Source organism: Perissodus microlepis, chromosome 1, assembly GCF_051167445.1.
Source record: "Perissodus microlepis isolate ML-2025 ecotype Zambia chromosome 1, ASM5116744v1, whole genome shotgun sequence".
Classification (NCBI taxonomy): Eukaryota; Metazoa; Chordata; class Actinopteri; order Cichliformes; family Cichlidae; genus Perissodus; species Perissodus microlepis.
Window position 1 is genome coordinate 27,986,427 of NC_140461.1, and position 27,535 is coordinate 28,013,961.

Sequence of the window (27,535 nt, forward strand, 5' to 3'; positions counted from 1 at the left end):
CCACTAGCTATTGTCAAAGAGTATGCAATATTGAAATCTGAGTGATGTCTATGGCAGAGTTTTGTCCCTTCCTAGTGGCCGTTCATTAAAACTACAATCTATATGATGTTGCTACCACTTTTTTCAGTAATCAGCTGGTCTGTTAACTATAAACTCGGAGCTGCTTTGTTTGGTAGCTCTGTTCAACTGCACATTTCCGGCAACCACCACGCTGCAGCAAAACAGTGTAGCTCTAGGGTTTGGAGAGAATGATCTTAAAAAGAGAAAATCAGAATCAGAATACTTTGTTTCCTAGGGGAAATACCCAGCAGACGGCAGTTCAGTGGGAGAAAATACTTATTCATGTCAGAAGAAAATGGCCAGACTGCTTTGGGCTGACAAAAATTCAAATTACTACTCATTACAACCAAGGTATGCAGAAGAGCATCTCTGAATGCACAACATATTGAACCCTGAAGCAGCAGAAGAGCACACCACGTGCAGCGTTCGTGAGCTACAGGTTACACAGGCTCACCAAAATTTGACAAGATTGGAAAAATGTTGCCTTCTCTCATGAGTCTCACTTTCTTGCATCAACAGTTCAAGCTGGCGGTGGCGTAAGGTTTTGTTTTAGGTGTCATTGAAACACAACAGTCTACTTGAGTGTTTCTGCTAACATGTCCATCCCTTTATGACCACAAGAGCAAAATCACTTTTATTATGAAACTCATAGCGGATTAATTCTGTTGTTCCTTTTCATCTCTTGTGCAGTGTTTTCAGTCATTTGGCATTCATTTTAACTTTTAACTTGTTCATCTAATCTAATTTCTAGACTTTTTCATCTTTTATTGGTTTAAAACTTATTGTTTGGTTCTTTTAACCTTGTTATTGTGATCATTTTTCTTTCTTTGTGGGGATCTTCAGGCTGCATGTGTTTATGAAAGAACACACATTTGGCTCTTTATAAATAAACCCAAATTAGGTTAACAATGGAGAGAAGATGAGGCACCAGTCAGAAGATTTTCTTAAACAACATTTTAATGATGTTAATCATCAGTCCATAGGTTAAGAGTGACAACAGGGTAATGAGAAACAGCCTCTAACAATGCTGTTAATGATGTACAGTCTTAAGGAGACCATCTTAAATATCCATGTAAAGATGAGGAACACGCTGAAAAAAGTACTTCATTGAACCATTTTTTTTTTCTTTGTTCACATTAGTTACAAGACCTTTACCAGTACTGTATTTACATAGTGCAAAAAACACATTTGCTGTCAAATAACATAGTTTAAACACTTTGATGGAAGTCATACCAAAAAAATGCCTACACAGCGTACCTTGAATCAAACTAGAAATACTTTCAAAATCCCAAGTATAATATTCAGTACACCGTCGCGTCCCATCTCCACATTGCATACAGCCTGACGTACTGCATCACTATCGACGGGCCAACACCTCTCCATGATTCACGATCGAATACTTTTATCTAATTGGATTCCAACTATTACAATGTTTAACCTACCAAATGGCTTGAAGAATAGGATGATTGTATTTTTTAATACAATGCAAAATCAAAATCTCCTTTGTACAATTATATTTACAAAGGTATGTGCATGACTTGGTGATGACTTATTTAACTAGCGGTAGTGAAGCACTGAGGATTTTAGTTTTAATCAAATGTTGGTTGGGGGGGGGGGGGCAAAGACAAATTTCTTTAGTTCACATGTTTGTCTTCCAGCATCCAGTTTCCCAATTATTTCATGAAGCTGTAAACTACACACACAGGCTCAGTGCTTTACTATTGAGAAAGTAACAACCAAGTTGTGTCTCTCATAATTTACTAGGGAAAAATGTACTTTCGGGATTGATTAAAGATCTCAGTGTTGATGATAATGATGCTAGGAACCTTGGTAAGAGACAGCTTGAGAGCCCCGCCATCAGAGAACACGAGTGAGTGGAAAAAAAACAGGAGCATTTTTCTTTGTTTTGTTTTTTTTATGAAGCATGGACAGCATCTAGGAACTAGGACTCCATTCAGAGGAAAACAAACCCCAAATAATTTGACAATAGGCAAGATCAATATGACAAAACATTACATATTGTAGTAGAACCACCTAGACAAGGTTATATTCACAAAGCTTGATTTGCTTCTTAGAAGTTAAGTAATTTAAATCATCTGAATACAGAATGAGACACTTATTTATTTAAACATTAAAAAACACAGACAACTGATGCGCGGGAGTGGTTTTGGTACAAAGACAGAACCCCTGACACTGTAATATTCGGTGATGAAAGCTAATTGCCAACTAAGCAGTTATAAAGAAACGCCCTCTCTCTCTCTTTTCCTCCTGGAGCAGTGAGGTGAAATTAAACACACAAACACACACATTATTTACATAGCTAAAGCCAAAGGACAGAGCAAAATAAATGCAAACTGTGCCTCCAAAGCGCACACACAAACACACAAATACTTGCAGAGCTGAAAACCCTCCGAGCTCTGAATAAAGTTAAGATGTGAGTTGAAAGGTTCCAACCTTCCTCCTCTGTGAGCTGCAGACACCAGCTCAACGTCATTGAGCGCTCATCGCTCGCTCCCACAAATGTTCCTGACTCTGAAAGAGTTCAGCTGTGGAGGAGGGAACGCTCCACCCTATATTCAAGTGTTGCAGGTTATGGGGCCAAAAAAAAAAAAAAAAATGAAAAGAAAAATAAAGAGGGCATCCTTTTAAAATCATCAGATGAGTTTTGGTGTGAATCTATAACCCTCAGACTTTGTTAGCTGTTTGGTCTGTGACTCTGTGTGGTTTTACGTTGGTCAGTTTCTCTGTAATGTGTGAGTGTGTGTGTGTGTGTGTGAGTGAGTGAGAGAGCATTGGTCAGCTGGGTGGATACCTGAGATTATGACTTGTGTCAGGGGCTAGACACAAAGGAGGAGGGCTGCTGGTTGCTGTGAAGAGGGATGTGTGAGAGGGAGGGAATGTACGTGTGTAAGTGATTTCAACCAGTGGGCTTTTTAGCCTCCGCTTGTTCTTTGCCTTCCATCTTTGTCTTAGTGATCTCTGCTGAATCAAGGTCCTCATCATCCTCACTCTGTACCCTCTCCTCTCCATCTTCTTCCTCCTCCTCTTCAGTACTTTCTTGGCTCTTTCCCAGCTGGAGGTTTTCCAGGGTCTTGGACACCCAGGATTCAATGCGGCTGCTCAGAGTGGGCACTTCTACAGAAATGGGTTCAGGAGTGTAGTCCTCCTCCTCCTCCTCCTCTTCCTCAGCCTCCTCCAACATCCCAGGAACCAGGGTGGAAGTGGTGGAAGTGATGGATGAGTTCAGCGGCCCCCTGCAGCTTCCATCCAACGAGCCTGTCTCTGTGCTCTGCTGAGAGGCCAGCTCCAGCCTGTCGTCAGCTCGGACCTCATCTCTCTCTGGAGCCGGAGCCCTGGGCTGGGGAACGGTAGCGCCAAGAGGGGCGGTGTTGTTGGTAACTGGCGGGGCCTGACTGTCTCTCTGGGTGCCTGTTAAGGGTGAAGGGCGACTCAGCTCGCTGTCTACAGGCTCTGGGGCATCAGAAGTCTCCATCATGCTCCTCCAATTGGTCTCTGAAGGAAAAATACAACCACATGGTCCATTTTCTCAGATCACCAACATTACAGGTGAGGAAAGTAACTCAATAAACTACACAATATCTTAAAACATTACACCAGTGGTCCCCAACCTTTCACATGTTTGAGTTGTTAATACTTCCAAATAGAACTATCTGAATTTTATTCAGGAAAAAAGTCTAAATTAATGAAAAGTCGAAGAAAACAACCATATTTCTCTAAACCTTAGTGTTGCCTACCTTGTTTCCCCATTAATCATCTCACCATCCCCAGGATTTATCCACAGAAAATTCTGTTCGACCTTTAAACCTAGGTTTGTAACAACTAGTATACTGTACATTTAGATAAACAGAACTCTACTCCAACCAGCTACTACTGCCAAAGAGGTTCTTTGATAACACTGATAACATAAAACAAATAGTAAAGAAACAGAAACAGGGCTTACCATATTCCTTTTCATTAACCTCTGAGATGGGCTCAGAGAAGATGGAGCAAAAGGAGATGGCTGAAGCAGCAGAGTGGTTGCGGGAATGCCCCATGTGATGAGGGACCTTCTTGTCATTCTTCAGAGCCTCCTCAGCCTGCTCCTGCTCCAGAGCGGACACCATGTCCTTGTAGGCCTTCCTAGCCTCTTCGGTTAAAGAAACTAAATGGTTGAAGAGTCCCTGAGAAAGGCATTTAAAAAAACAACAAACAAAAAGATACAGAGAGCTCATCATCATCACCAACTTGGGCAGATTATGTGGATAAAGGTTTAAAATGACATGAGTGTCCTACCTCAGCTCCAGAATAGTTGAAAATGCCCACAACACTAACGGGCACCAGCTTGTTGACACAGCGTCCGAGAGCTTTTCTGCCCAAGGCGAACACAAACGGGATCTCCTGCTCCCTGGCCATTGCAATTACATTGTATAAAGCTTCATCCAAACCACCTGCAGCACAGAAAAACAATCAGTGACTCAAATGTATCACACTTGGGAAGAAGAGAAAACTAAACAAAACAAAAAACCAACACACACACACACACACACACACACACACACACACACACACACACACACACACACACACACACACACACAGTAGAAACATTACATTTGGAGCTCCCACAGTGACATGAGTGACGATCACGGGTTAATACACCGTGGTAAAATAAATAAAATATGCACACAGTACAATGCATGGATTTTTAAATATAAATGTATTTTGCCAGAAACACCAGAATCTTTAAAGCTCACAAAACGATTTCAACAACAGCCAGATAGCTAAAACAGCAAACAATTAAAGAGCGGGTAAACAGACTCTGCGCAAAAACGTAAACACAAAGCGCAGACTCCCCCGGTCACACAACGGCACATACGCGGACATGCCGTCGGGTGGTGAAAGACGATATCTCACAGATTCCCAAACTGCACGTTTTGTTACTCTCTGACCAAAATTCACTGAACCAGCAGCAGAAGAAAACCAAAACTACGCGTCATGTTTGAAAAACATTGTCATGTATTCCCTCTTACTTTTGCCATTTTACTCCCACCATGATAACAATCACACTTCCTCCTCTCTGTCACTTGACTTCAAGACCAGATTCCCATCAAAGATCTGTTTGCTTTTTATGGTCAAGTCTACTTTTGTGTTCAGTGTTGGGTTTTTTTTTTTCTCCCCGACAAGAAAGCCTAATTTCTGCTGTTCAGTACTGAAGAAATGTAAACCTTTACAAATGATGCCAAATCACAAAGCACTTTGCTGTGTCTCTAATAAAACCTCTGTAACTTTGCTCTGCTTCACTTCCTTCCGTTTTTGATCTACTGCAGAATATTTTCAAGGTGCTTATCTGCTATAAAAAGCCTGGCCAGGAAAATCTCCTTCATATTTTTTGGTTTTATCCTCAATTACTCTGACACAAAGGCATCTGCTGTGATGCTTGCACCTCTGATTAAGTCTAACAAGTGTCAGCTCTGCTTTTGTACATACAAACTCGGTGTAAACGATCTAATTGCAAAGAAATAGTCAAATAATTTGGAATTAAATATTTTTAATTTACAAGGTTTGGATAGTACAAGTCCAAGACAAATGCTCATAATTCTGATTTTTCTGACTGTCCGAGTCAAAATCGAATAGAATCAAATGAAATCGAGACCTTGTGAATCAGAATTGAATTAGTTGTAGAAATCAGTGATGGTAACCTGCCCTAATTAGATCTCAAAAAATATAATGAATCTAAAGCAGATAAACTGGCTTTCATATAATAATAACTGCAGAGCTTGCCCAGTATGGCCAGCAGGAAATGACATATCTTGTGGCCAAGCATTACTAACATGTGGCTATGTGCATTTGATCTTATGGTCACACATTACTACATTACTTGTGGTAATGCAATAGTACCTCTAATATCTTGTGGCAACAAAATAACCACATTGGCCTAGCAAACACAGGTACTGCATTCCCCTTCTTAAATCCATTTTTGGTTGAGCTTCGTCATTGCTCAGTTAGTGTGTGAGCTGTTTAGTGCTAAATAAGTAGTATAGTTTTTTTATATAGCTTTTTTTATCATTTATTTTTTTGTTGTTTCTGAAAATGACTATTAGGCCACAAACAGTGAATTAAAACAGGGTGGAGAGCTAAAATATGAAAACTGCTGTAATGGTCCTTAAAAACAGACATTTCTCTGTTAGCTGCAACATGTGACTGATTTCCAATTGCAACATAAATATATTAACAAATAATCACATGAACTCAAACCTATTGGCAGCTCAGCTGGTCAGACCTTAGACAATATGACCTAATATGGCTTGATGCTGGAGGTAGTACTGCAATAATCACCTTTGGCCTGAATCTTCTCACAGTTGGGAGAGATGATGACACACTTAATCTTATGAAGCTTCATGTGCTTGGTGACCTCTCTGAGACCCATGACCAGGCGACGCTTGGATTTAGCCTTGGTCGGATCCTTCTGGTAGACTCGCTCCTGGAAGCGAACCAGTTCCTGTAGCAGCAAAGTCACGCTCTCGTCGATCTCCTTGCTCAGCACTTGGTTACAGTACCTGCAGAAGAGGGAAGGAGAAATAAAGAAAATGACAATAAAATGCTAAACCTTCTTTTAATTGTAACAGTTAATTGAAGAGTGTCTTATGGCTAACAAAAAAGGACTAGGAGATATCTACTTGGGACTAACTTATGTCCTACAAGGCTTTAAATGACTTTCAAAGTTTATGCAGCTCTTCATGACAGCTTTGTTTGCCTCTTTGTTCATGATGCTTATGCTACTATACTTTGCTACTGGAAGTTCTACTGGTGTGGTCTGAGGAACAAGTGTCCTGGGGGTCATAGCTGAGAGGAGGAGCGTGGCTACAGAGGCCTTTTGAAGACTTAAAAGCTAAATCTGTTCTAGACGAGTTGGTTGGCACAATAGGCCCACATCAGGGGCCAGAGAGGGACAATGCTGTATTTGTGACCGCTGGCATACATTTTTACCGAGAGAGGACAATGCGCTCAGCATCTGTGCCATACTCTACAATTCTTTATTGTACAGATCCGCCCTTAAAAACACCCGATAACATTCAGAGTATGCGTCTTACAAGCCGAGGCTCTGTGATTTTTGAGTGGGGCAAGTATTTGCTTGACTAACCAGTTTTGTTACCACACTGGGTTTTTGCAGACATTCCAGGCATTTCTTACTAAAGGTCTGCCCCATTCGATAGTCACAGTTTTTCAGTTCACGCGGGGTAATAGTGAGCACTTACTCTCTGAAACGTCGGCTGTGGATCTTTGTGATGGCATTTGAAGCCATGGGACTTCCGATACCCGAGCTGGCAGGAGAACCTTGGGACACTGGGGTGATGCTGTAAGGAGAGTTCTGACTGGCTGGGGAAAGGGATGTATCACTGGGCACACTCAGACCATTTTCTGGATCACAAAAAACAGACCACAAATAAGAATGAGGAACTTTATAACGGATTAAAAAAAGAAAAGCGTGGGTACTGAATTACTTCACTTCTTGGTAATGACACTGACCTTCCTGAGAAGCAGGCTCTTGCGTAAGATCATCAGTAAAATGTAGACACTCATCCCCATGTTCGTCATGACTTGATGACTCTTGTTCTGCACATGGCTTCCCTTTCTTCCCCTCACGTTCCTTCAAAATAATCTACATAAACAAAGAGAAAAAATAATGTCTAACACAAAGGTACTTAAAGAGAACTTTAATATACTTTCTTAAATTATTAACCTTCTTGAGGGCTGTTGGTCGTTTGACTTTGGGGATCTCTCTCTCCTTCCCTCTCTTTATACGAGGTGCAGTGGAGTCCAAGGCATTATGCGGGGTCGAGTGCGACTGCTGATGACCCCTCAACATAGACGGCACACTGGTAAAGCCTGAGCAGTGGAAAGGAGTAGTTGTTCCAACTGCAGACAAAGAGAATGAAATCTAAGTATATGTACATGTGTGTGAACATAGGGGTCGTGATGTTTGGTTCAAGGCTGCATGACAAATCAAATTTTTATCTTGATCACGATTTTTGCTTCCTGCAATTACATGAACATGAGCAGGTGGGCAACATTTAAATTCCATCTTCTGCCAATTAAAAAAATGCAAAGCAAATTAAGTGCTGCCTAACTTCGACCACATGCCAATCACAGCTGCTCCCCACTGTGTGCAGCTTGAAGTTTCCTGCACTTTATGCACAGCAGAAGGCAAAGAGCTTGTAACTCAAAGCAGCCAGTTGCTACATAGTTGTTAAATGCAGTACTTCAGATTTATCCTGCAAACTGCCTGAAAACACACGACAAACTGCAGTAGAATTAATGCCAAAGATCCATGTCCACTAAGAACAGTAACAAATGCTTTAGGAAAGACGTTTCCTCTCGTGCTGTATGCAAAACGTCACAGGATATACAAAGGGATCTCATAGCTGTTGAATGCTTTGCTGCATATGTTCACATCCATCATATGGGTATAATTAATGGAATGAAAGAGTTCATCTGCACTCCTGTGGATAAAATCATATCTCTCAAACAGGAGCTTCTGTGTTAAGTTGGGCTCGTCATTGTCCTCTGTGGCCCCTCTGCCATGGGGTGTACCACAGGGATCTATTCTTGGGCCATTACTGTTTTCATTGTATCTCCTGCCACTGGGTGAGATCTTTCGTAAACATAAAGTTTCATTTCATCTATATGCTGATGATTGCCAGCTTTATTTTCCTTTCAGTCATTCTGATAGCTCCCAAATTAGACTCCTGCTTGATTGCCTTAGTGATGTTAAGTCATGGATGGCTCAAAACTTTTTAAATTTCAACGAACGTAAAACGGAAGTAATTCTGTTTGGCCCGAATCGTTCCTCTGATATCCCTGATGTTGACCTTGCTGCTCTGACCCCTCACCTGAAGAGCTCGATTACCAATCTTGGGTTAAAAATCGACTCTGCACTTACCTTTGATGGCCACGTGAATGGGGTGGTGAAATCGTCATTCTATCAACTCAGGCGTCTGTCGAAGGTTAAACCTTTTCTTTCAAGGCGTGACTTGGAGACTGTTATCCACGCTTTTATAACCTCACGCTTGGATTATTGTAACTCCCTTTTAATAGGGGTTGGACCGGGCACTCTGACACGCCTGCAACTAGTACAGAATGCTGCGGCACGGTTTTTATCTGGTAAAAGGAAATTTGAGCACATTACTCCGGTTCTGGCCTCCCTGCACTGGCTTCCAATTGAATTTAGGATTCATTTTAAAGTGCTTTTATTGGTTTTTAAATCTTTAAATGGTCTGGCACCTGCGTATCTGTCTGATTTGCTGAAGCCCTATGTCCCCACTCGTTCGCTCCGGTCAGCTGAGCAGCTGTTGCTCTGAGTCCCCAAATCACGGTTGAAACTGAGAGGAGACCGAGCGTTCTCTATTGTGGCTCCTAAGCTTTGGAATAATCTTCCTCTTCACATTAGGCAATCGACATCAGTGATGGTTTTTAAATCCAGATTGAAAACGCATTTTTATATTTTATATTATATGATTAACTTTCCCGATACCTGTAAAAGACAGTGGCTTGGTATTGGTGAGTTGCCTGGCTTTCATAGCCTGCTGTTGTTTCTCCAAAGCTGCCAGCATGTCTCCCAGGTCAAGCTCCACAGAGGTTTTGCTCTTTTTCCCTGCTGCTTTGATAAAAGCTTCCTGTCAGATGACAAGAGACAAAAAGTACATAGAATTTTAAAAGGTTAATTACAACTGAAGAATACCAGGTTTGTGTGCTAAAAATAATAATATAATACTTTAAGGCCATGAAGTGGTGAGTTCCAGCCTGTTCCAGCCCAGGGAACATAAGCAGAGATCATACCTGTAGTTTCTTCTGCTCCATGCTGATTTCAGAATATTCCTGTGCAGTGGCCAAGGCAGCAGCAAGAGCCTTTTTCCTCTGGCTTTTGGCCCTCTTGGGAACAGAAGTGGTGATGGGGATGGGTGTCTGTACAATGTTGATAGGGGAGTTTTCTGGCAGATTTTCCAGCTGTTATGACAGTAGATGCACACATTAGCAAAGATTTCCCAATACAATATTTGGTGATTTGGCTGCATTGATACACAACCATCAGGGGACAACAACAACAAAATGTCCAGCTGTCAGAAAACAATTTTTCCACCCTGTGTGTGATTTGGTACATCTTAACTGTACTCTCAATTTTTCCCCAATCATGTACAATTTCAATTATCAACTACATTTACACACTGAAAGACATAATGGTGTCACAACTGAGTGATGGGGAGTAGGAGGACACACCCCAAATGTTTGTACTTATTTAAGGAGGTGATGTGCACTGGCACTAGTTAGATAAAGAAATCTTGCTGGACACTTTCCTATATACACAAAGTATGAAGTAATAGTTATCCATCTATATCAAAAAGTTTGCATTTCCTATTTTTTTAGATAAAAAATAAAATAAATTGCTTATTTAAATCACATTTAACTATTAATGTAGAAAAAGTACAATGGCAAATCTGTTCATGTTTTATGTCAGGGATGGTATCGCTGCCTGATATAAGAAGGACACATACACAGCCCTTATATTCAAATGATGGCACAGAGAACTGTGTTCAAAAGGGGTTTTGCCTTACCAGGTTTTTGGGCAGCTTAGGTTGCGTATGTGTCTGAGCTGGAGCTGATTCTGGTTTGTTGCTGCGCTGAGCGGCCCCACCAGAAGCAAGATCTGGAAACTCATCTTCATCCTAGCAAATCCACAGAAATCCATTTGGCACAAAATTCAAATTCTCTAAAAAAAAGACATGTCATGGTAACAGTACTGAGATATTCACAGATAACACTCGCTCACCTCAAAGTAGAGGGGCTCTGGAGTGAGGTCTGTGCCTGTGACTGCTACTGGCGGATGTCTTTGTTCCGACTGGTTGAGTGGCATACGCCCTTGACACCCACTGTGGTAATCCTGAAAGGCAGAAACAGAGAGTGAACACACCAGTCAGACAGGGTACCACTGGTATTCAACAAGTTTCTCAACCCCGGTCTATTTGTGTAGCTAGTATCAAAGGAGGGGAACTTGTTGGGAAAGGAGGCCAGAGCAAAAATAGCAAAATAAACTAATTCACACATATAGCTGACTCAGTATTTCAAGGCATCTAAAAATGGCAACAAAAAAAAAAAAGAATGCTAATGATTTATGTAATTTTGAAACATGACAATTATTTCTCTTTAAAGTACGTTATGCAGAACAAGTCTGTCTCTGCTCCACTGGGATCTATTTTACCTGTGAGAAGTTTCTCTGCTCGGGATTCTTCCTCTGATCTGCTCTGTGAAACTGACCGTTTCTGTCCACCCAGGACTTTGAGGTAGCCTGAGATGCTACATTTACCCAGGTACCTGCTAGTAAATATAAAGGGGGGAAAAAGTATTTCTCATACAAAAGGAGCACCTCCATCCTTTTTAATACAATAACTACAGGATACGTAATAAATATCAGTATAAAACACAAAGTGAAATTGAGCTCAGTAAATATCTTAGGCCAAACTTACCAGTCATTACACCAGCCTCTACTCCCTATAACACACACAGACAAAAGAAAAAAAAAAAAAAGCTGAGCCATTTGTGTGTTTCACTACGTGGGCAAATTAATTTAAAGACTTTAGTACAGCTCCCTCATTGGTGTTAGCTCTGCTATATACTTAAATTGGCTCTATTATAACTATAATAGCAAACATGAAAAAGAAAAAATGGACTAAAAGAGAAATTTGGAAATGTGGCACTTTATACTACATTATACTTTTATTATACTTTTTCCAAGTATAACAAAAACAAATCCTCCGATTCAAAGTGCCCTCAGCACCTTTACTATAAAATTGTAAATTAATTTAAGCTACATCTGATGAAAAATGTACATGCTACCTATCACTTTCGCTCATTAGTCCTTAGGCTTATGCAGCTTCTAGGCTGTGTGTTGCTCTAAAGCAATCATTTAAGTTCCACTCTAAGTACACATCAGAACATATTTTGACAGATATCACATTACTAAAGCTAGAGACACTGTAACTGACCTTTCGGTGTGACTTTAAAAATATTCAACTTCCTCTTCCCATCTTACATCTGTGCAGCTTTGTTTATTTTATCCTTCACATGATTAGAGTTAAAAATATCCTTTGCTGATAAAATATATATTTCAAAGATAAGTGTATTGGTTTTGGAGGACTTTGTCAGTAGGCAACATACCATGGGTGCTGCGGTGTTCTCTGCTGTTCTTTGCATCGCCCCGGTTCCCTGGTTATGTTTGGGGCTACAGTAGCCGCTATCACTGTCTATATCGGCTTCACTTGCACCAGTCTCGTTGTAGCTTTCAGCTGGATGGGAAGCCCGTCTTCTCTTTGTTCGGTTTTTCCACAGCAGAGGACTTACTCGCTCGGCAGCACAACGCCCTGATACCTCACCTGGGAAATCTGAGGACAAGGTAGAGGAAACTTAGACCGTCAAATGTAATAAAACTTCAGTCAACTTTACTCCGACCATCAATGTGACATTTTATTATTATATGGTTATAAAATCCCAGCTGTGGAGTCAAACTATTTAAACAGGCTTGTTAGCTCACTCAAGCAAAAGAAATATTGCTGACATACTTGTCTGCGAAAGGTTAACCTCTCTAACTAGAAAATCAGCATTCCACTTTTTTTTGTTTTTATTTTTTTTAGAAGCACAGTCATCACCATCATCAACCTGTAGGACTAGACACAGCTCTTACTGGTATTGTGTCCTACTTCCTCGCTGACAGGAAAGAGTCTTGTTGTTACGTAAAGCAATCAACTCTAACAAAGTCTGGAATGTGTTCAACTTCAGCTTCCTTCAAGTGATAGGAAAAAAAGGAACATGACTGACCTTAGTCATATTTGAACTCAGATTATTCAGTCTTCAGACTTAAAAGTCTTTCTTATTTGACATTGTTTATTGTTACATACATCCTGCATACAGCCTGAGTGCTAGGAATTAAACATATCTTTAATTATAGCCACAGTATTCGTACCGGTCTGCTGTGCTGCATCCACCAACATTACGGTTTTAGTCCTGCCATCCGGCCCTAAGGTGCACACCTCCTTCTGTACAGCTACACTCCTGGTTGGAGGCCGACGACCTCTTGTAGGCTGGCACACACCCAAATGTTGCTGTAGAACAAAGATAGGGCATTCTCACAAAGTTGATAGAGATAAATGGGGGCAAACGTTTTAGTGTGGAATAACATCAGTAGAACAAAATCCAAATAAAGCTGTTGAGCTTCTGCACCTTTGGGAGAACATTAGACCGGACCATGCCTCTCCCCCGCTGACTGGTCATTCCATATGCTGGCCCCAGTGCCATGGGTCTTTCACTGACATCTGCAGACACAGGACTGACCACTCCAGCTTGTACTGGACCTGGATAGGTGCCAGGGAAGGGCTGGTAGAAGCCCATCACAGGTGGGCATGGCGCAGGCATGATTTGGTAGTAAGCGTAGTCATTAGAGACAGGCGGCTGGGGAGAAGACAAGATTGGGTAGGCCAGGTATGGACCACCAGGGGTAGGGTTAGGCTGCTGCCAGCGCAGCTCTCCTCCATTATACATGGGATGTTGCCTGTGGAGCAGCAGAAAAATGACATGTTGGATTATTACCAATATTACACCCTTTCAACTAAACGCAACCATGAAAATCAAGCATGTCTTCTCCACCACAGGGTTTTTGTGGAAAGTTGTCTAAAGCCAGCTCAAATTTTTCTGTAACAACTTAAACAGAACAATACTCCCTTCCCAGAGCACACTAAACAACAACATACAGTACGCCACAGAACATTGCACGAGCTAGATGTCATCTTAACACAGGTCAACTAACAGCCAAGTAGGTATATGGTATATGAAAGAGAAATAAATACTCTGTATAACTCTTTCTGGCATTCATCACTGCATTGTGTACATATCTGCACTGGGGATGCACCAATCCTGGAATTCTGGCCTGATGTTTTAAGAGTCTTCACCTCTTCAAACCATCTTTGAAAGTTCAACTACTGCAAGGCTGATGTGACACAATTAAATATTGCCCACTGACACTGGTAAATGCTGTTCCCTTTTACCGATAATACTAACAGTCAGTTAGCTAAATATCGGCAAATACTGAAATTTGTTTTTTATATACCAATGCATCTCTACTTTGTGGACTTTGTTTGCAGTGTTTAAAACGTGTCTTCGTTTTTTTTTTTTTAAACATGTAGCACTGCTGGGACAACTGATTAATATGTCCTCTACAAAATAAGAGGGCTATAATGGAAAGGTTATCATATGTAATGCTGGTTTGTAAGAGGGTACATGCACAAAATACACAAATGGTGATAACGATCCAGTTGACATTTTCACAGCCAGCCTGCTATAGTGGGCATTTCCTTGCATTCAAATTGTAGGGAAGGAAACAAAAGAACGGATGTTCGCAGGATATAACAGATCACTCAGGACAAAGAAAGAGGGACTGGAAACACAGATTACCCCTCGATATAAACTCTCTAAAGCTATGGAGGTTTCCATTCATAATTAAACAGTCTTACAGTACAGGGCAATGTAATGGTTCAGAATCAGCGCATTGTTTCAAGGATCTGATCAGCATCTCGTTTTGTGAAGCACAACATTGGGAATGAAATGTGTGTTTTTTTCAATGACTTTAGTGACAAAGAATAAATGAGTTACTCCAAAAATAGAAGTAGTGGTGAACAGTTTAGAAGAGAGCAGATTGTTCTTATGCAGTTCAAAAGTCACCAGACTTCCCACAATGCTACAGGGGGGGGGGGGGGCGCGCGCGATATTTCAACACTAGCAACACTGGAAAAATCCATAATTATCCTGAACTAGAACCACCAGTCCCATCAGCTCAGAGACAAGAGTTGGGGTTTCCGCCTTAAAGGTTTCAACCATTCCCAAATGTCCCCTCATTTTGGGAGAGTAACACTACCTGTTGGGTTGGTTCTCCTGGACGAAAGGGTAGCAGGTGATGAGGTAGCTTGGAATGGGAGTACTTTCCACCCCTCCACTGCCTCCTATGCCTCCGCCCCCTCCTCCACCTGCCTCGCCAGAAAGACTCATGCTGACTAGTGATCCGTCAAGACCTTTCTTCTGTGGGATGAACGGTTCCACTTCAGGTGAAAGCTTCACATTCTGCACAGAGATGAATGAAGAAAGATTAATGACAGATGCTGAGCAAAGTCAGACAATATTTGGCTCCATGAGAAGACGGAAACATATCTCCACCTAAGATCTATTTGTCAAATTCTAACCAGTCACTGAGCCAGCTGATCACATTTTCCACACATGTAACTAAAGAGAGCAACGAATAACATTATTGTACTGTTATTGCAACCCCACACCTACTTGAGATAGCTGTAGAATGAAGCAACAGGCCATAACAATATAATCATGAAAACCCTTCTATGTTCTCTGCTCGGGCAGGTTTGTGATGATTGATAAGCTATCGCTCTCACGTTAAAAAAAATTCTAGCTAATGGAAACACTTTACAACCTTAATTCTAAAAACACTGCAAAACAACACTGACAGAGGACAATTTATACCCAGGAACATTAATACTATAGCAGCAAACATCCAAAAGAGACAAAGTGCAATTCACTGACTACCAGCAGACTGACCAGTGTTATGTGTTTTGTAGTAATCATAAACTATGCCACACATTTCCTCATACAGTTCCTGTTGGTTTACAGTCTTAAAGAGCTAAAAAACAAAACAAACAAACAAAAAACAAACAAACAGGAGGGCCTTAACACAAGGACATAAAACTTCATTGAGATCAAATATGACTTAACACCCAGCTGGAAGGGAGACATACACAGAACACTTGCCGTTTATATGGTCGACTGACGCAAAGAGGAGTTTGGAATATTTTTATGACACATTTATGTCATTGATAATGGGTGTTCCCTAACTAGCAATGTCTATTCATTTTTATTTTTAGGGCAATAGCGGTCATACATTCAAAGCTAATGTTTGAGGCCTTGAACGTTACAATAATTTTAAAAAATTAAGCAAAATATAAGTTATCAGTTCAGTTCCAAACTCTTCTAAAAATGTTTCCTTTGCCATTTGTCTGGAAGTAATTTGCATTCAAAGTAGAAGTCAAAAACTTTACTTAATATCATGTCATCAAAAAGACGCTTTACAGCTTATTACATGCTCCTTAAATGCTTGTCTGACGAAATAAACAAACAAGAGGTCCTGGTGAAAAATAAGCAAAACACTAATGCCCTGAGGCCCCCCAAAAAAGACCTGATTTGAAATAAATTTGATTAATATTAACAAAATGCAAAATATTAAGTAAAGCACTACGGACCAAATATAACTACCCCTCTTGTGCGTCATTAGTTTTTCCTTTATTGTTTACAAGAGCCGGACACACCTCTGAGACCTTGGTCTAAGTTGCCATTTTGCAAAAGATGAAGAGAGGTGACAGGGTTCAGAGTACAAAGATGGCCCCTCACTTCTGTGAAACTGTGGTCGGGATGCATGAATGGAGTATCAGTGCAGCCAGGGGATGTCACAGACAGCTATTGTCTCCCACTGCTATTGTCTGTGGGTAGTTCCCACCTTTTGTTATGTAACCTATGGAGCTCATTAAATCTAAAGAGAGTTATGGTAAATGGAGCCTGCTCTGCCAGTTTGGTGACGATCACACAGCCATAAATGAATCATAAAAGATTCTGAAACTCACAGACCCCCAGAGAACGGTAGCAATGTCCATGACCAGAACAATACTTCCACCAGAGTTCAGAACTACAGCAGTAGGTCTAAATGTATGCGATTGCATACTATGGCTGACAGGATGATGTTACAGGATTAAGTTTGAGAGGATAAAGTAGGGACAGTACGACAGGATAAGCTAATTATCAGCCAAGCCACAATATGGAGGCCTTGTGTGCACTCAGGGTGAATCTTGCATTTTGAACAGTAGTAGAGAATCCAGCTAACAATGTGAAGGGAGACATAGCTGGTCAGAATTCATAGCTTGATTTAACCTCGTTTTTGAGATGGTTAATGCGTCAGCTGTGATTGAAAAAAGGGCAATGAGGTCAGACCCAGATGTGCATCCCTTGGGGATGATGGACTGGGGGGCTACTGATCTCACAAGCCTTTGTTTGTGCAAGCATTTATTCTCACACCAGCTGCTGTCAAACACCGGCAAACAGCATGCGATTGTGTGCTGAAACCAGGGTGGACAGCGAGAATGTTACACATAAATAAGGAGAGGAACATCATCAGCATTGTTACATGTATTTTCTTAGAAAAAATGATCGTATTTGACCTGTCTCATCCAGAAAAATCACCAGGAGGGAGCGATTTTGATGCCAGGTTATTTTGAGAGACTGGCAACAAAAGCCTCCGAACAGAAAAGTCAACTTTCTGCATAGCTAACAGCGTCAGAGGAATGACAGACATGCAGAAGAACCAGACATTCCTCTGCTGACGATCCATGAAACCTCTCCGCCTCCCCGATGACAACAGCACTCATGCAAACATACCCACCTGACTGAAACCTTTTTCTGAAGTCTCGAAGAAATTACGATCACAATTACACAGTCAATTAAAAAAAAAGTACTGCTAGCGCCCACCTATCGCTCAGACTAAAAGCACCCTCAAAGAACAGCAAAGGTGTTAGCTTTAGTTAGCAAGCCGTGCTAACATTTAAGCAAGTCTGTCCATAACCACAGGAGTACTGCCACAGATATACTCCCAAGACAAAAAAAATGACCAGAAACAAAAATGCTGGAACAATAGAGAACAAACACACCGTGTGCTACCTTTAAAAAAATCGCCCTTAACGCTTTAAATGCCGTTAGCCGTTTTACTATTAGCTTCCTAGCCAAATAAGAGGAGTGCTTTTATTGCTGTCGCTTGACAAAACACCGAAGCTCATTGTAGCGTTAGTACGAATAATGACACCAAAAAGCTCATTTACGCAACGAAGCCATTTGAATTACACTATCGCTTTAAGAGCAATGCAAAAAGGATCCGAATTTTTGGGGCCTCGATGTTATAAACTAACGTTATTTATCAATTTCTAAAGGCTAAAGCATTAGCAACACTCCAAAAAAAACCCAAAAAAAAAACCCACCAATTTGAAATAAACTGTACCTTGTCACTCGAGTCCATGTCAGTCACCGACGCCGCGCCAGACCGTCATCGACCACAGTGTGGACGTCAGGATTGAAGTATTTTTAATTTCTTCATTGTAAATATTAATAACCAACAGTCACTCACACCCAGTTTCTAAGCAGATCCCCACCGTTAACTGTTGCTGCTGCGTCAGCTAGCTGCGCTCTCAGCAGAGTAGCTGGTGTCGAGGAGCGGACTGCTGTCAGGGGGAAAATGGGTGTCACCTGGAACGGAAGCCGTTGAGGTCCAAAAAGTTTCAAGCGACTGGAAACCGTTTTACGTCACGAGCGCACAAAAATATCTTCAAAGGGGAAGTCAAAGTAACATGAAAGAAAATGCTCATGAATCTCAATGCTAACAGTTTCAAAACCTTTATTTATTCAATTCTACTTGATCAAATTCCCAAAGCACAAAGTTTGTAGCTAGTCAAAGGCAGCTGAACTCATTTAGTGCTGAGAGAAATCTTTATTACCAACAGGCAACAGCATACATTAAAATACTGTGTACAGGTTTTCATACACATTTGGAGGTTTTGTTTCACAACTTAAGCAACTTTGTGTTGCACATGGAAGGATTTGCCAATTAGGAACACGGAAAACAAAAACAAGTGCCAGTGATTTCCTTTTATCAGCACAAAACAACACACTCTGAACACTGTCTTAAGAGTGCTGGAGGTCTTCTTGATATTGACACATTCTCAAAGCCTGTGCTGTGCCTCTTGTCTCAGAGGATAAACTTGAAGGAGCACAGTAGCATAACTTTATGGATGTATTCAAACATGCCATTTCTCCTTGTCTCTTGATTTTACAGGCCATCATGTGAGCTTGCTAACAATGGCTTGGTTCAAGGAGTTCAGCTGATTTGTCCATTTGTCTAAAGCTGTGTAACGAGCCCCTCCTCTTTTCTGGTAGTCCAGTTCTAGTAGTTGGTTCACCTGGTCAATTCGTCCATGGATTGTGCTGTGAAGGAAAAGAAAAAAAAGTATCAGTGTGTTTATAAGACTTCAACTTGATTTTATATAGGAGTTCAGTGGATTTTTAAAAAGTGCAGCACTAAAATGCAATTTTTATTTTTAAAAATACCATTACCATGTAATACAATAAAAACACATAAGAAAATACAGAACACAAGACCAATCAGCGAGTGTAACTCCCCACCGAAGAGCAACGGCTATACTAAATTTTTTGCTTTTATTACAATATGATGACATCACCCTGTTATGGCATCACTGTGACATTTTGTAGCGCATGAGAAAAAATAAAACAGTTTTTTGTACAGCCCTCTCCATGCCTTGTCATGACTACCCTATATGGTTTCTTGAATTTTTTTTTTTTCAAAGTCAACAATGACCTTGGTGCGCTTACAAGGTCCGTCAAGGTTCAAATACTTAAGCCAACATAGGTACTAATATCCTCCAAGACCCAGAATATTGTTGTTAATTGTGAGTAATATAACGTTTTTACTGATTTTCACATTGAACTTGATTTCCACCAAAATTAAATCATCTCATTATTGGAATCTAACATCACCCAAAATTTGATATCTTGAAAACTGTGGACACTAGACTACTAACAAATAGACAAACAGAGGAACAAGCAGAGGGAAGCGATTACATACGCCCTCCCTTCAGAGGCAGAATAACTGAGAAGACAAAGAAGCAAAACTTAAAGATTTCAGTTTTTGAAACCATATTTAGGAAAAGAAAATAACTGTGGTTTTTCTTTTCCTGATACTTTCAATCTTGTAGCAAAACCTTGCAAATGACAACAAGAAAATGACTAAAAGTAAAAACACGCTGTGTGTTGTTTTCACATCTTGGCATGTCATTTACACAAGCATTTACGTAAGGTCACTGTTACAGTAAGACTGTAAATTAAACTGAAGATCCAACTGAAACTGTCTATTCATACCTGCCTTACTCCCTTATGGGCCAAAGGATGCAAAATATGAGGAAGTACATCTATCTACAGGAAGGATTTTTTTCTGCTCAATTTCTCAGCACACATGTGAGAAGCTTACTTATCCAAGATGCACTGCACCAGCAAACTCTCCACGTCACACACATCAATGTTCAGCTCCTGAAACACAAAGGAAGAAGTTAAGACCGATCTGCTCAGATGCACGCCAGCAAGTATACCTGAACATTCTCAATTATTAGTAATTTCCCTACTTATGTGAAGATTATCAGTTTATCAGACACTTTAGCTCTCTTTTCTGTTTTTTAAGTTTTAAACCAAACGTTGCTAATCAAGGTTGAAATAAACAGAGGAAATAAACCTGCAATGTACATTTCAGTTCTTTTTTTTGTTTGAATTCACACTTTTACATATTATACCACAGAACCATACTAGTTTAGTACTTCTTTCTGGAGATCCATTAATGTGACTATATACCTGTTGACTTCCATATGCTGATTTCATCAGGATAAAGTTATGTTGATGCCAAAACAGTATTTTATTTACTTCTGTTATACTTGATTCCATTAATCTTTAAAGACTGAAAGTACAGTGACAGACTGGGAAAGGAAACCAAATTTTCCTTTCAGTCAGAAGTGTATGCCTCCCAGCAAATCAGCTCCTTTCATCTGTGCCGGAATGACAGCTGCACATTCCAAGGCAATGATGTTAAACTAAAAGTAATGGAGCTTTTTCACACCTGAGTCACATTCACACCTTTCTTCCCATAGTGTATACAGTGTGTTCAGTTGTGAAAGCGAAGACTGCTAGACTGATAATAAAGAATGTGACGTATAACCAGAATCAACAACATTTCAACATGAGATTCTGTCTGAACACCATCTTTGTTCTGTATTCCACATTCAGCCTTTTCGTTTTGAATACGAGTGAATGGTTTTCAGTAGAACCCATTTAAAATCTAAAAAAAATTCAAATGAGCGTAAATGATTATCTAAAGAGGAAAGATTACAGACAGACTCAATGTATGGGACAACTTTATTGCCCTTGGTCTTACCTTTGATATGAAAGGGATGTGTATTCTTGTGTACGGTTTGATGAGTTTAATAAGTACTTGAGTTCTAATATTGCGCAGGAGCTCTGCAACAGAACATCACATAATCAGATACACTTTTCAAACTCATTCACTGAGCACGTGGACTGAAGTCACGTTCACCACTCACCCTCTATGTGCTCTCTGATGAAAGGGTCGTCCATTATGTTACTGTGATTTGTTTTCAGGATTTTCTCAAATTCAGTGATGTCATTGTTCTGGTAGGCGCTGAAAGGGAAAACAGTCACTGTTGTTTTACTGTATTTATGGTGTCCCCGTGACCCACACACAAACTCTCATCCTGAAAGCTGTCAAACACATTGCGAAAATGTTACATTTTTATGTAAACACTATTCTTATTGCAGTTTTGAGCGTGCATTCCGAGCTTCTTGTTTATGTAATAAGTCTGAAATTTAATCGTAGAACACAAGATTGTGCCTGTTGTTTATGCAAACATGCAGACTAAAGAGTGTAAACAAGGAAGCAGAAGACCAGTAAAAGTTTCAGGAAGACAAAAAAAAATATGGGCTGATCATTTATAAAAATCCTCTTACTGCTTTGCGAGCTGCTATGAATAAGCCTACTACCACTAATGTTGTTAATATATCACTGTTCAGGCTATAAAAAAACGATTACAACTAGCACGCAACTGCACAACTTAAATTATTAACCCACACACCCCAAGTAAACCTGAATAGAACGTGGGATTTCCGGGAAATGATTTTTATACATGATGTGCCTGGGACTGATGGCAATCTCTGCCTGTTAAAAGTCTCTTTTTGTGTTAAAGCTTGTTCTCTCCTTACAGACACGGTTTAGTGACGGAGCTGGAGACAGTGTGCAAGCAACAACCACACAGTGATCATAGAGATCATTATGTAATAAAAACAATCTGGCCCTTAGCAGATAAATACAACTACTAAGGATCAGGTAGGTAAATATAATCTCAGATGAACTACAAAACAATACGTTCTACATTGTCATTATTTATTTAACAAAAACTAAATCAAAATGCAGAAGCAATGTCTGAGAAAAACTAAATACATCCTTACTATTTCCATAGAAATCCAGAAGGTAAGTAGGAGCATGTGCTGTGAATCAAAAACGCTTGATTAACTGATTATTAGCAAGTGTGACCACTTCTATGAAAGCAGATGTTTTGGCAGTTTGGAGCATTTGGGTGTGTGTTAACACAACGCCAAGGAGGAAAGGCATCATCAATGATCTTTTGTGTTGCTGCTCATCATATTGGGAAGGTTTCTAAGGCAATTTCCAAACAATATGAAGTCTGCCATACCAATGTTTTCACAAGTGGAAAAAATTCAAGACAAGTCTTTTCAAGAGTGAACATCCCAACAGGGTCAGACTGTGGAATGCTCAGAGATTTTGCAAAAAACATCCACAAGCTAGATCTCAGACTCTACAGGCCTCAGTTAACACGTTAAATGTCAAGGTTCATGACAGTATAATGAGGAAAAGACTGAACAAGTATGGCTTGTTTGGAAGATCTGCGAGGATAAAACACCTTCTCTTTATAAAGAACATGACAGCATAGCTTAGGTTTGCAAAAGTGAATCTGAGCAAACCACAAGACTTATGGAACAATATCCTTTGGCTAGAGGAGGCTAAGGTGGAGACCATAACAGAAAGCACCACCTTTGAAGAAAACCAAACACAGCATATCAGGAAAAACACCTCATATCAACTGTCAAGCACGGGGGCAGTCAGCTTGCCTTGCAAAGTGCCACGTGACCTGGGCACCTTGCAGTCATTTTATAAACAATGAACTCCTCTTTTTTTAAAAAAAGCTTTGTTTTCCGCATACCGTTTCTGCATTTTGCCCTATTTTTTGTTAAATAAATGACAACACAGTATAATATGTCATACTTTATAGTTCATCTGATGTTCTATTTAACTCATTTTAAGACCCGTTTAGGACTAGATTATTCTTATTACTTGTATGTAATAACTTATAGCCCTTGTTAACTAGTACCGACTTAGGGTTTTCCATTAGGTGGTAGTACCTGTACCAGGTACTTTTTTTAAAACCTATTCAGCCAGGGTTCCAACTGATCTGAGGCAATCCAAAGACGTGACATCAACAGACTAGCCACCGATTGCCTAGTCAGTGATCTCGCTCAATGAGGTGTGACAGCATCTCGTTTATGAAAATCAAACCAGACATTTTTGAAACCCCACAACACGAGAAAAGGCTAAAAAAATAAAACAACACCATGGTCCCCGTGTCTGACAAAAAGCAATACACCAACCAGAATATATACCATCACTGTTGCTGTGGTATTCCTGTTGCATACAAATGTCATCGAGGGACTTTCAGCTAAAGGAAAATGACCAAAACAGAGTAGAGTCGAGTTGCATTGAGTCGATCTGAGTAAGTACTAGCGGAAAAGGCGTTTTTGGATTAAATAACACCTGCACTATGTTTTATGTTTAACAATTTGTGCGCTTAACTAACTTTGTGATGCATGCTGTACTATTAGTGAATAGAATATGAATGCATGCTTACCTTACTAAGTTTGTCATCGCTAGGATCTCTGGGTCATTTTTGTATGGTTTGGCCTTGGGGGGGGAAAAAAAAGGACTTATTTGCAGCTTAAGCATAAAACATATTGGGCCTTATTCATTAACAATGCATACGAATGTTACACGCACAAATCTGTGACTGATCAGTATTTAAAAATTTAGCCTTGCCTCAGATCATGCATACAAACAAATGAATCTGATAACAATATTAGCAGTTCGCACATTTCATGAATGCTTCAGTAATTCTGCATGTGCACTTTTTTCGTGTAAAAACAGTTCAACTTACAAATTAATGAATAAGATCCACTGGATGTCTTTTCAAAACAACAACAACAACAACAACAACAACAACAAACCCTGCAAAAACTTATGGCAACCAGCTAATCTGTGTGTTGTTTATATTACTAGATACACTCTATCACCATTTACGGAAAGCAACCTTACAAAAAATTATAAAACAACTAATTCCCACCTCTTGAGAGTCAAAGGGGTTAATTCCAGACTTCATAAGCATGTTTGCTAAGACCAGATACTTCAGGCATGTCGTCCTTCGTGGGCTTCCAGACTCGTCGTAGTTTTTAAAGGCCTCAAAGAAGTCTGTGTGAGCTTTCTCAAACTCACCCTCTCTCAGATGCATCTTCCCACCACACTCTGGCCAGGACCACAACAAAAACATAAAAGCAAAAACCACAAGTTATGCAGCAAAAAGCTTGACAATATATAGTGTAGCAGTTGCAAATTAAACTATGTAACTGCTCTGTGAGCTACACCTTCATACCTCTAATAACTCCCATTATGAGTGGATGAGGAATGGCAGATTTAATATGAAGGGACTGCTCATACAAGGCTTTTAATTTCTTGTTGTTTTTCTGTGCTGTGTACATTTGAATCTCCAGAGCATAGATCTCCAACAGCTGCGTGCCTTTCTTTAGGTCATCCTCGCCATCATCTGTCTGTAGTTCATAAAAAAAAAAAGAGAAGCAACCATTTATTAAATAATTACTATTGTGAAATATACATACGCTTCTAACATACCAGCAGCTTCATGATAACAAAAGTAGTGAATTAAGACTTATTTGACCTCTTAATTAAGAAATGGATATTATCTCAGCCTGAAGTAACCAGGCAACCACATTGCATTTAATTAGATCTACAAGACAATGCTGTGATAAAACCAAAGACACATATTCCATATTCTGCAAAATAAAGATTAACAGAACAAATTACCTGACAGGACTGGTGTAGTTGTCTAAGGATCTTTTGCAGTTTCCCATATTCTTCTCTTTCCAAGTACAGTTTCCCCAACTGAATTAAAAAATAAAGTCTGAACATTTATTTTACTAGAGAATTATTTAAGACTACCTGGAATCAGTGGGAAATCGTTGTATACCTTTGTATTAGTTTTGAACCACAGTCTGTCATTTTTTGCATCCTTCAAAGCCTCCAGTGTGGTTTCATAGAATTCCTGTAGCAAGTCCATCTAGTGACAAGAGAAGTAGATTTTAGAAAACACTGAACACGGTAAACGCTTCAAGTCCCCAAAACATATGCATGTCAAACAGTCTATCCACACCTGTTTGGAGGTAGAGATGTAGTCCAGAATGGAGTTGATGGACTTCTCTGAGTAGTTTCTGGTAACAGCACTTCTTATGTACGTGAGAAGCTGCTTGTACCTGTTCATCATCTCTGGAAAGTTTGTCTACAGAGTTGAGAAACACATTAAACCACCTCTCAATAATTAGTGGGGTAAGTGTAAAAGACAATGGTGAAAGGTTTTACAAAGTATACCAGCTTAAAGTTGATTTTGATCATCTGTTTAAGTGCTTTGAACCCCCATTCTCCTTTCTCTCCTTCTAGTTCCAGCACCTGAACAAACCAAAGTCAACATACGTTAGTAAATAGAGAGCTACAGAGAAGAAATTATTGTTCTGGCGTATGACTCCACCTTCTGGAAACTGCTGAGCGCTGCTTTGGGATCATCTTCCTTCAAGGCTTTGGAGTTATAGTACTGGTTCTCCAAGTCCACATTTGGCTCTGAATTGCTGTCCTCTGAGTATTCCTAAGTTTAAGTATACAAGAATGTAAAAACTTAGATCGCAAAAGTCACTTCAAACGTATAAAACACATGTTCACCACAAACTCTCAGCAAGTTAACACAAAAACTAAGCATGCCAGACCGCCTGTGAAAATATTCTATTAATATTAACCATGAGCTAATGTTAGCCATTGTCATGCTTGCTAGCTAGCCAGTTGACTTGATTTTCATGACTGCAGTTCAAATCCAAATGACAGCTGGATACGCTTTAAACTACGTGTTTAAAGTATATTAATATCGGTTAGCAGCATATCAGCCAAAACCAACTATGGATAGCCAGCTAGGAAGCTAACCTTATTCATTCACTGTCAACTTGGTGCTAGCCAGCAGGCTAACTAAAGCGCTAACATTAGCTAGCATGTACTGTCGGGACTTGTGTCAGCGCTCAGCGGACAAACATTAACAATATTCAACCAAGCAGAATAATTTTATTTATAAATACCAGGTCGTAATCTTCTTCATCATCGCACATAAAATCATCTTCCATGTCAGACATCTTGCTGGTGTTCCTTGTTGTTATTCACAGACAGACTACTGTAGCCCGGCCTGTGCTGTGTTTTGCAGCAGTGAGGTGATGGGTCGGGGCGGTAAGACGCAGGGTACACTTCCCGTCTATAGATGGCGATGTTGGATCACGACTGATACGTGAGGTTTCACGTGGACGTCATAACGTGACATGACAGTAAGATAATTTTTATAACAATGCTTTTGACTTGTTGACTAGATTTACTGTCAGTGGAAGAAAAGTACATTTACTCAAGTACTATGGTTAAACTGAAGTGTTTTGATTTCAAAGGCAAACCTTATCACTAAGAATATGAGATTTATTATTTTAGATTTAAAAAAATCTAATTGGCCTTTAAGCGCACTAACATTGTACTAATACTAATGTAGTATTTGAAAAAATGTACTTTTTTCAAATAAGTACAATGTGTAATGTACTTTTTTCAGCTAGTTAATATCCACTTAAATTCTAGCTGTGTTTGTTAGATTTCAGTTAGCTCTGTGAATCAAGTTCACGGCAACAGGATTTCGTGACTCCTCAACACTCTTGGCTGCCACACAAAGAGCCCGTTGGCAGCATGTCTTCCCTCTTTAGCCTCTCTGTCTCACTCTGGGGGTCATTCCACATTGAACCATGTGAAAGATTTTATTTCTGAACTGATTTAGTTCCCGTTGCAAACATTTACGCAATCATCTTTCTGTGTCATCAAGTTATGTGTCATAAGTTTATTTAAAAAAAAAAAATCCTGATGAGTGTGGGTGAAAAACTAAAGTCGATCATCCTGCGCAGTCAGGTTGGCCATAATATTTACAATGTCCAGACATGAATCACTAACATCAATACTAGCGGAAAGAAAGTTAAAGTCACAGACTGACTAAGTTTTAAAGTATCAAAAAGGTTCATATTTATACTCCATGTGCAAATGTGTGTGTATTAATGTGCCATAGTTGGGCACTATCCCCAGTCCTTTATCATGGAAGGCAGTTATTGCATTTTCTATATAATGTAATTCTTTAGATTTTTAAATAGAAAGCAAAATATTCTAATTGGTATGGACATGTATGCATTTGACGCAATACAGTCTGGGTGCACCTCTTTATTGCATGCATGAAATGCGTCATTCCAGCATCAGTGGTGTGTGTGTCTTTTTTCTGTCATCATT

The 27,535-nt window shown here is 39.9% G+C and overlaps 2 protein-coding genes across 2 annotated transcripts; both read right to left on the reverse strand.

Moving 5' to 3' along the window:
• Nucleotides 1-999: 999 nt before the first annotated feature.
• Nucleotides 1,000-18,452, reverse strand: secisbp2l (SECIS binding protein 2-like). The gene is made up of 18 exons (XM_084932949.1): nt 18,203-18,452; nt 15,017-15,219; nt 13,330-13,657; nt 13,073-13,211; nt 12,271-12,494; nt 11,580-11,604; nt 11,315-11,430; nt 10,886-10,996; nt 10,671-10,781; nt 9,898-10,065; nt 9,593-9,734; nt 7,802-7,977; nt 7,588-7,720; nt 7,317-7,479; nt 6,397-6,617; nt 4,354-4,508; nt 4,022-4,241; nt 1,000-3,573 (listed from the first exon to the last, which is right to left on the reverse strand). Exons 1-18 carry the CDS (start codon nt 18,218-18,220, stop codon nt 2,978-2,980), a joined length of 3,249 nt encoding a protein of 1,082 aa, XP_084789075.1. The 5' UTR covers nt 18,221-18,452; the 3' UTR covers nt 1,000-2,977.
• Nucleotides 18,453-18,578: 126 nt separating this feature from the next.
• On the reverse strand, nt 18,579-26,480 carry cops2 (COP9 signalosome subunit 2). The gene is made up of 13 exons (XM_084933457.1): nt 26,311-26,480; nt 25,719-25,832; nt 25,562-25,639; nt 25,347-25,472; nt 25,164-25,253; nt 25,001-25,078; nt 24,552-24,726; nt 24,246-24,424; nt 23,757-23,809; nt 21,360-21,457; nt 21,194-21,276; nt 20,243-20,301; nt 18,579-19,182 (listed from the first exon to the last, which is right to left on the reverse strand). Exons 1-13 carry the CDS (start codon nt 26,362-26,364, stop codon nt 19,038-19,040), a joined length of 1,332 nt encoding a protein of 443 aa, XP_084789583.1. The 5' UTR covers nt 26,365-26,480; the 3' UTR covers nt 18,579-19,037.
• Nucleotides 26,481-27,535: the final 1,055 nt, after the last annotated feature.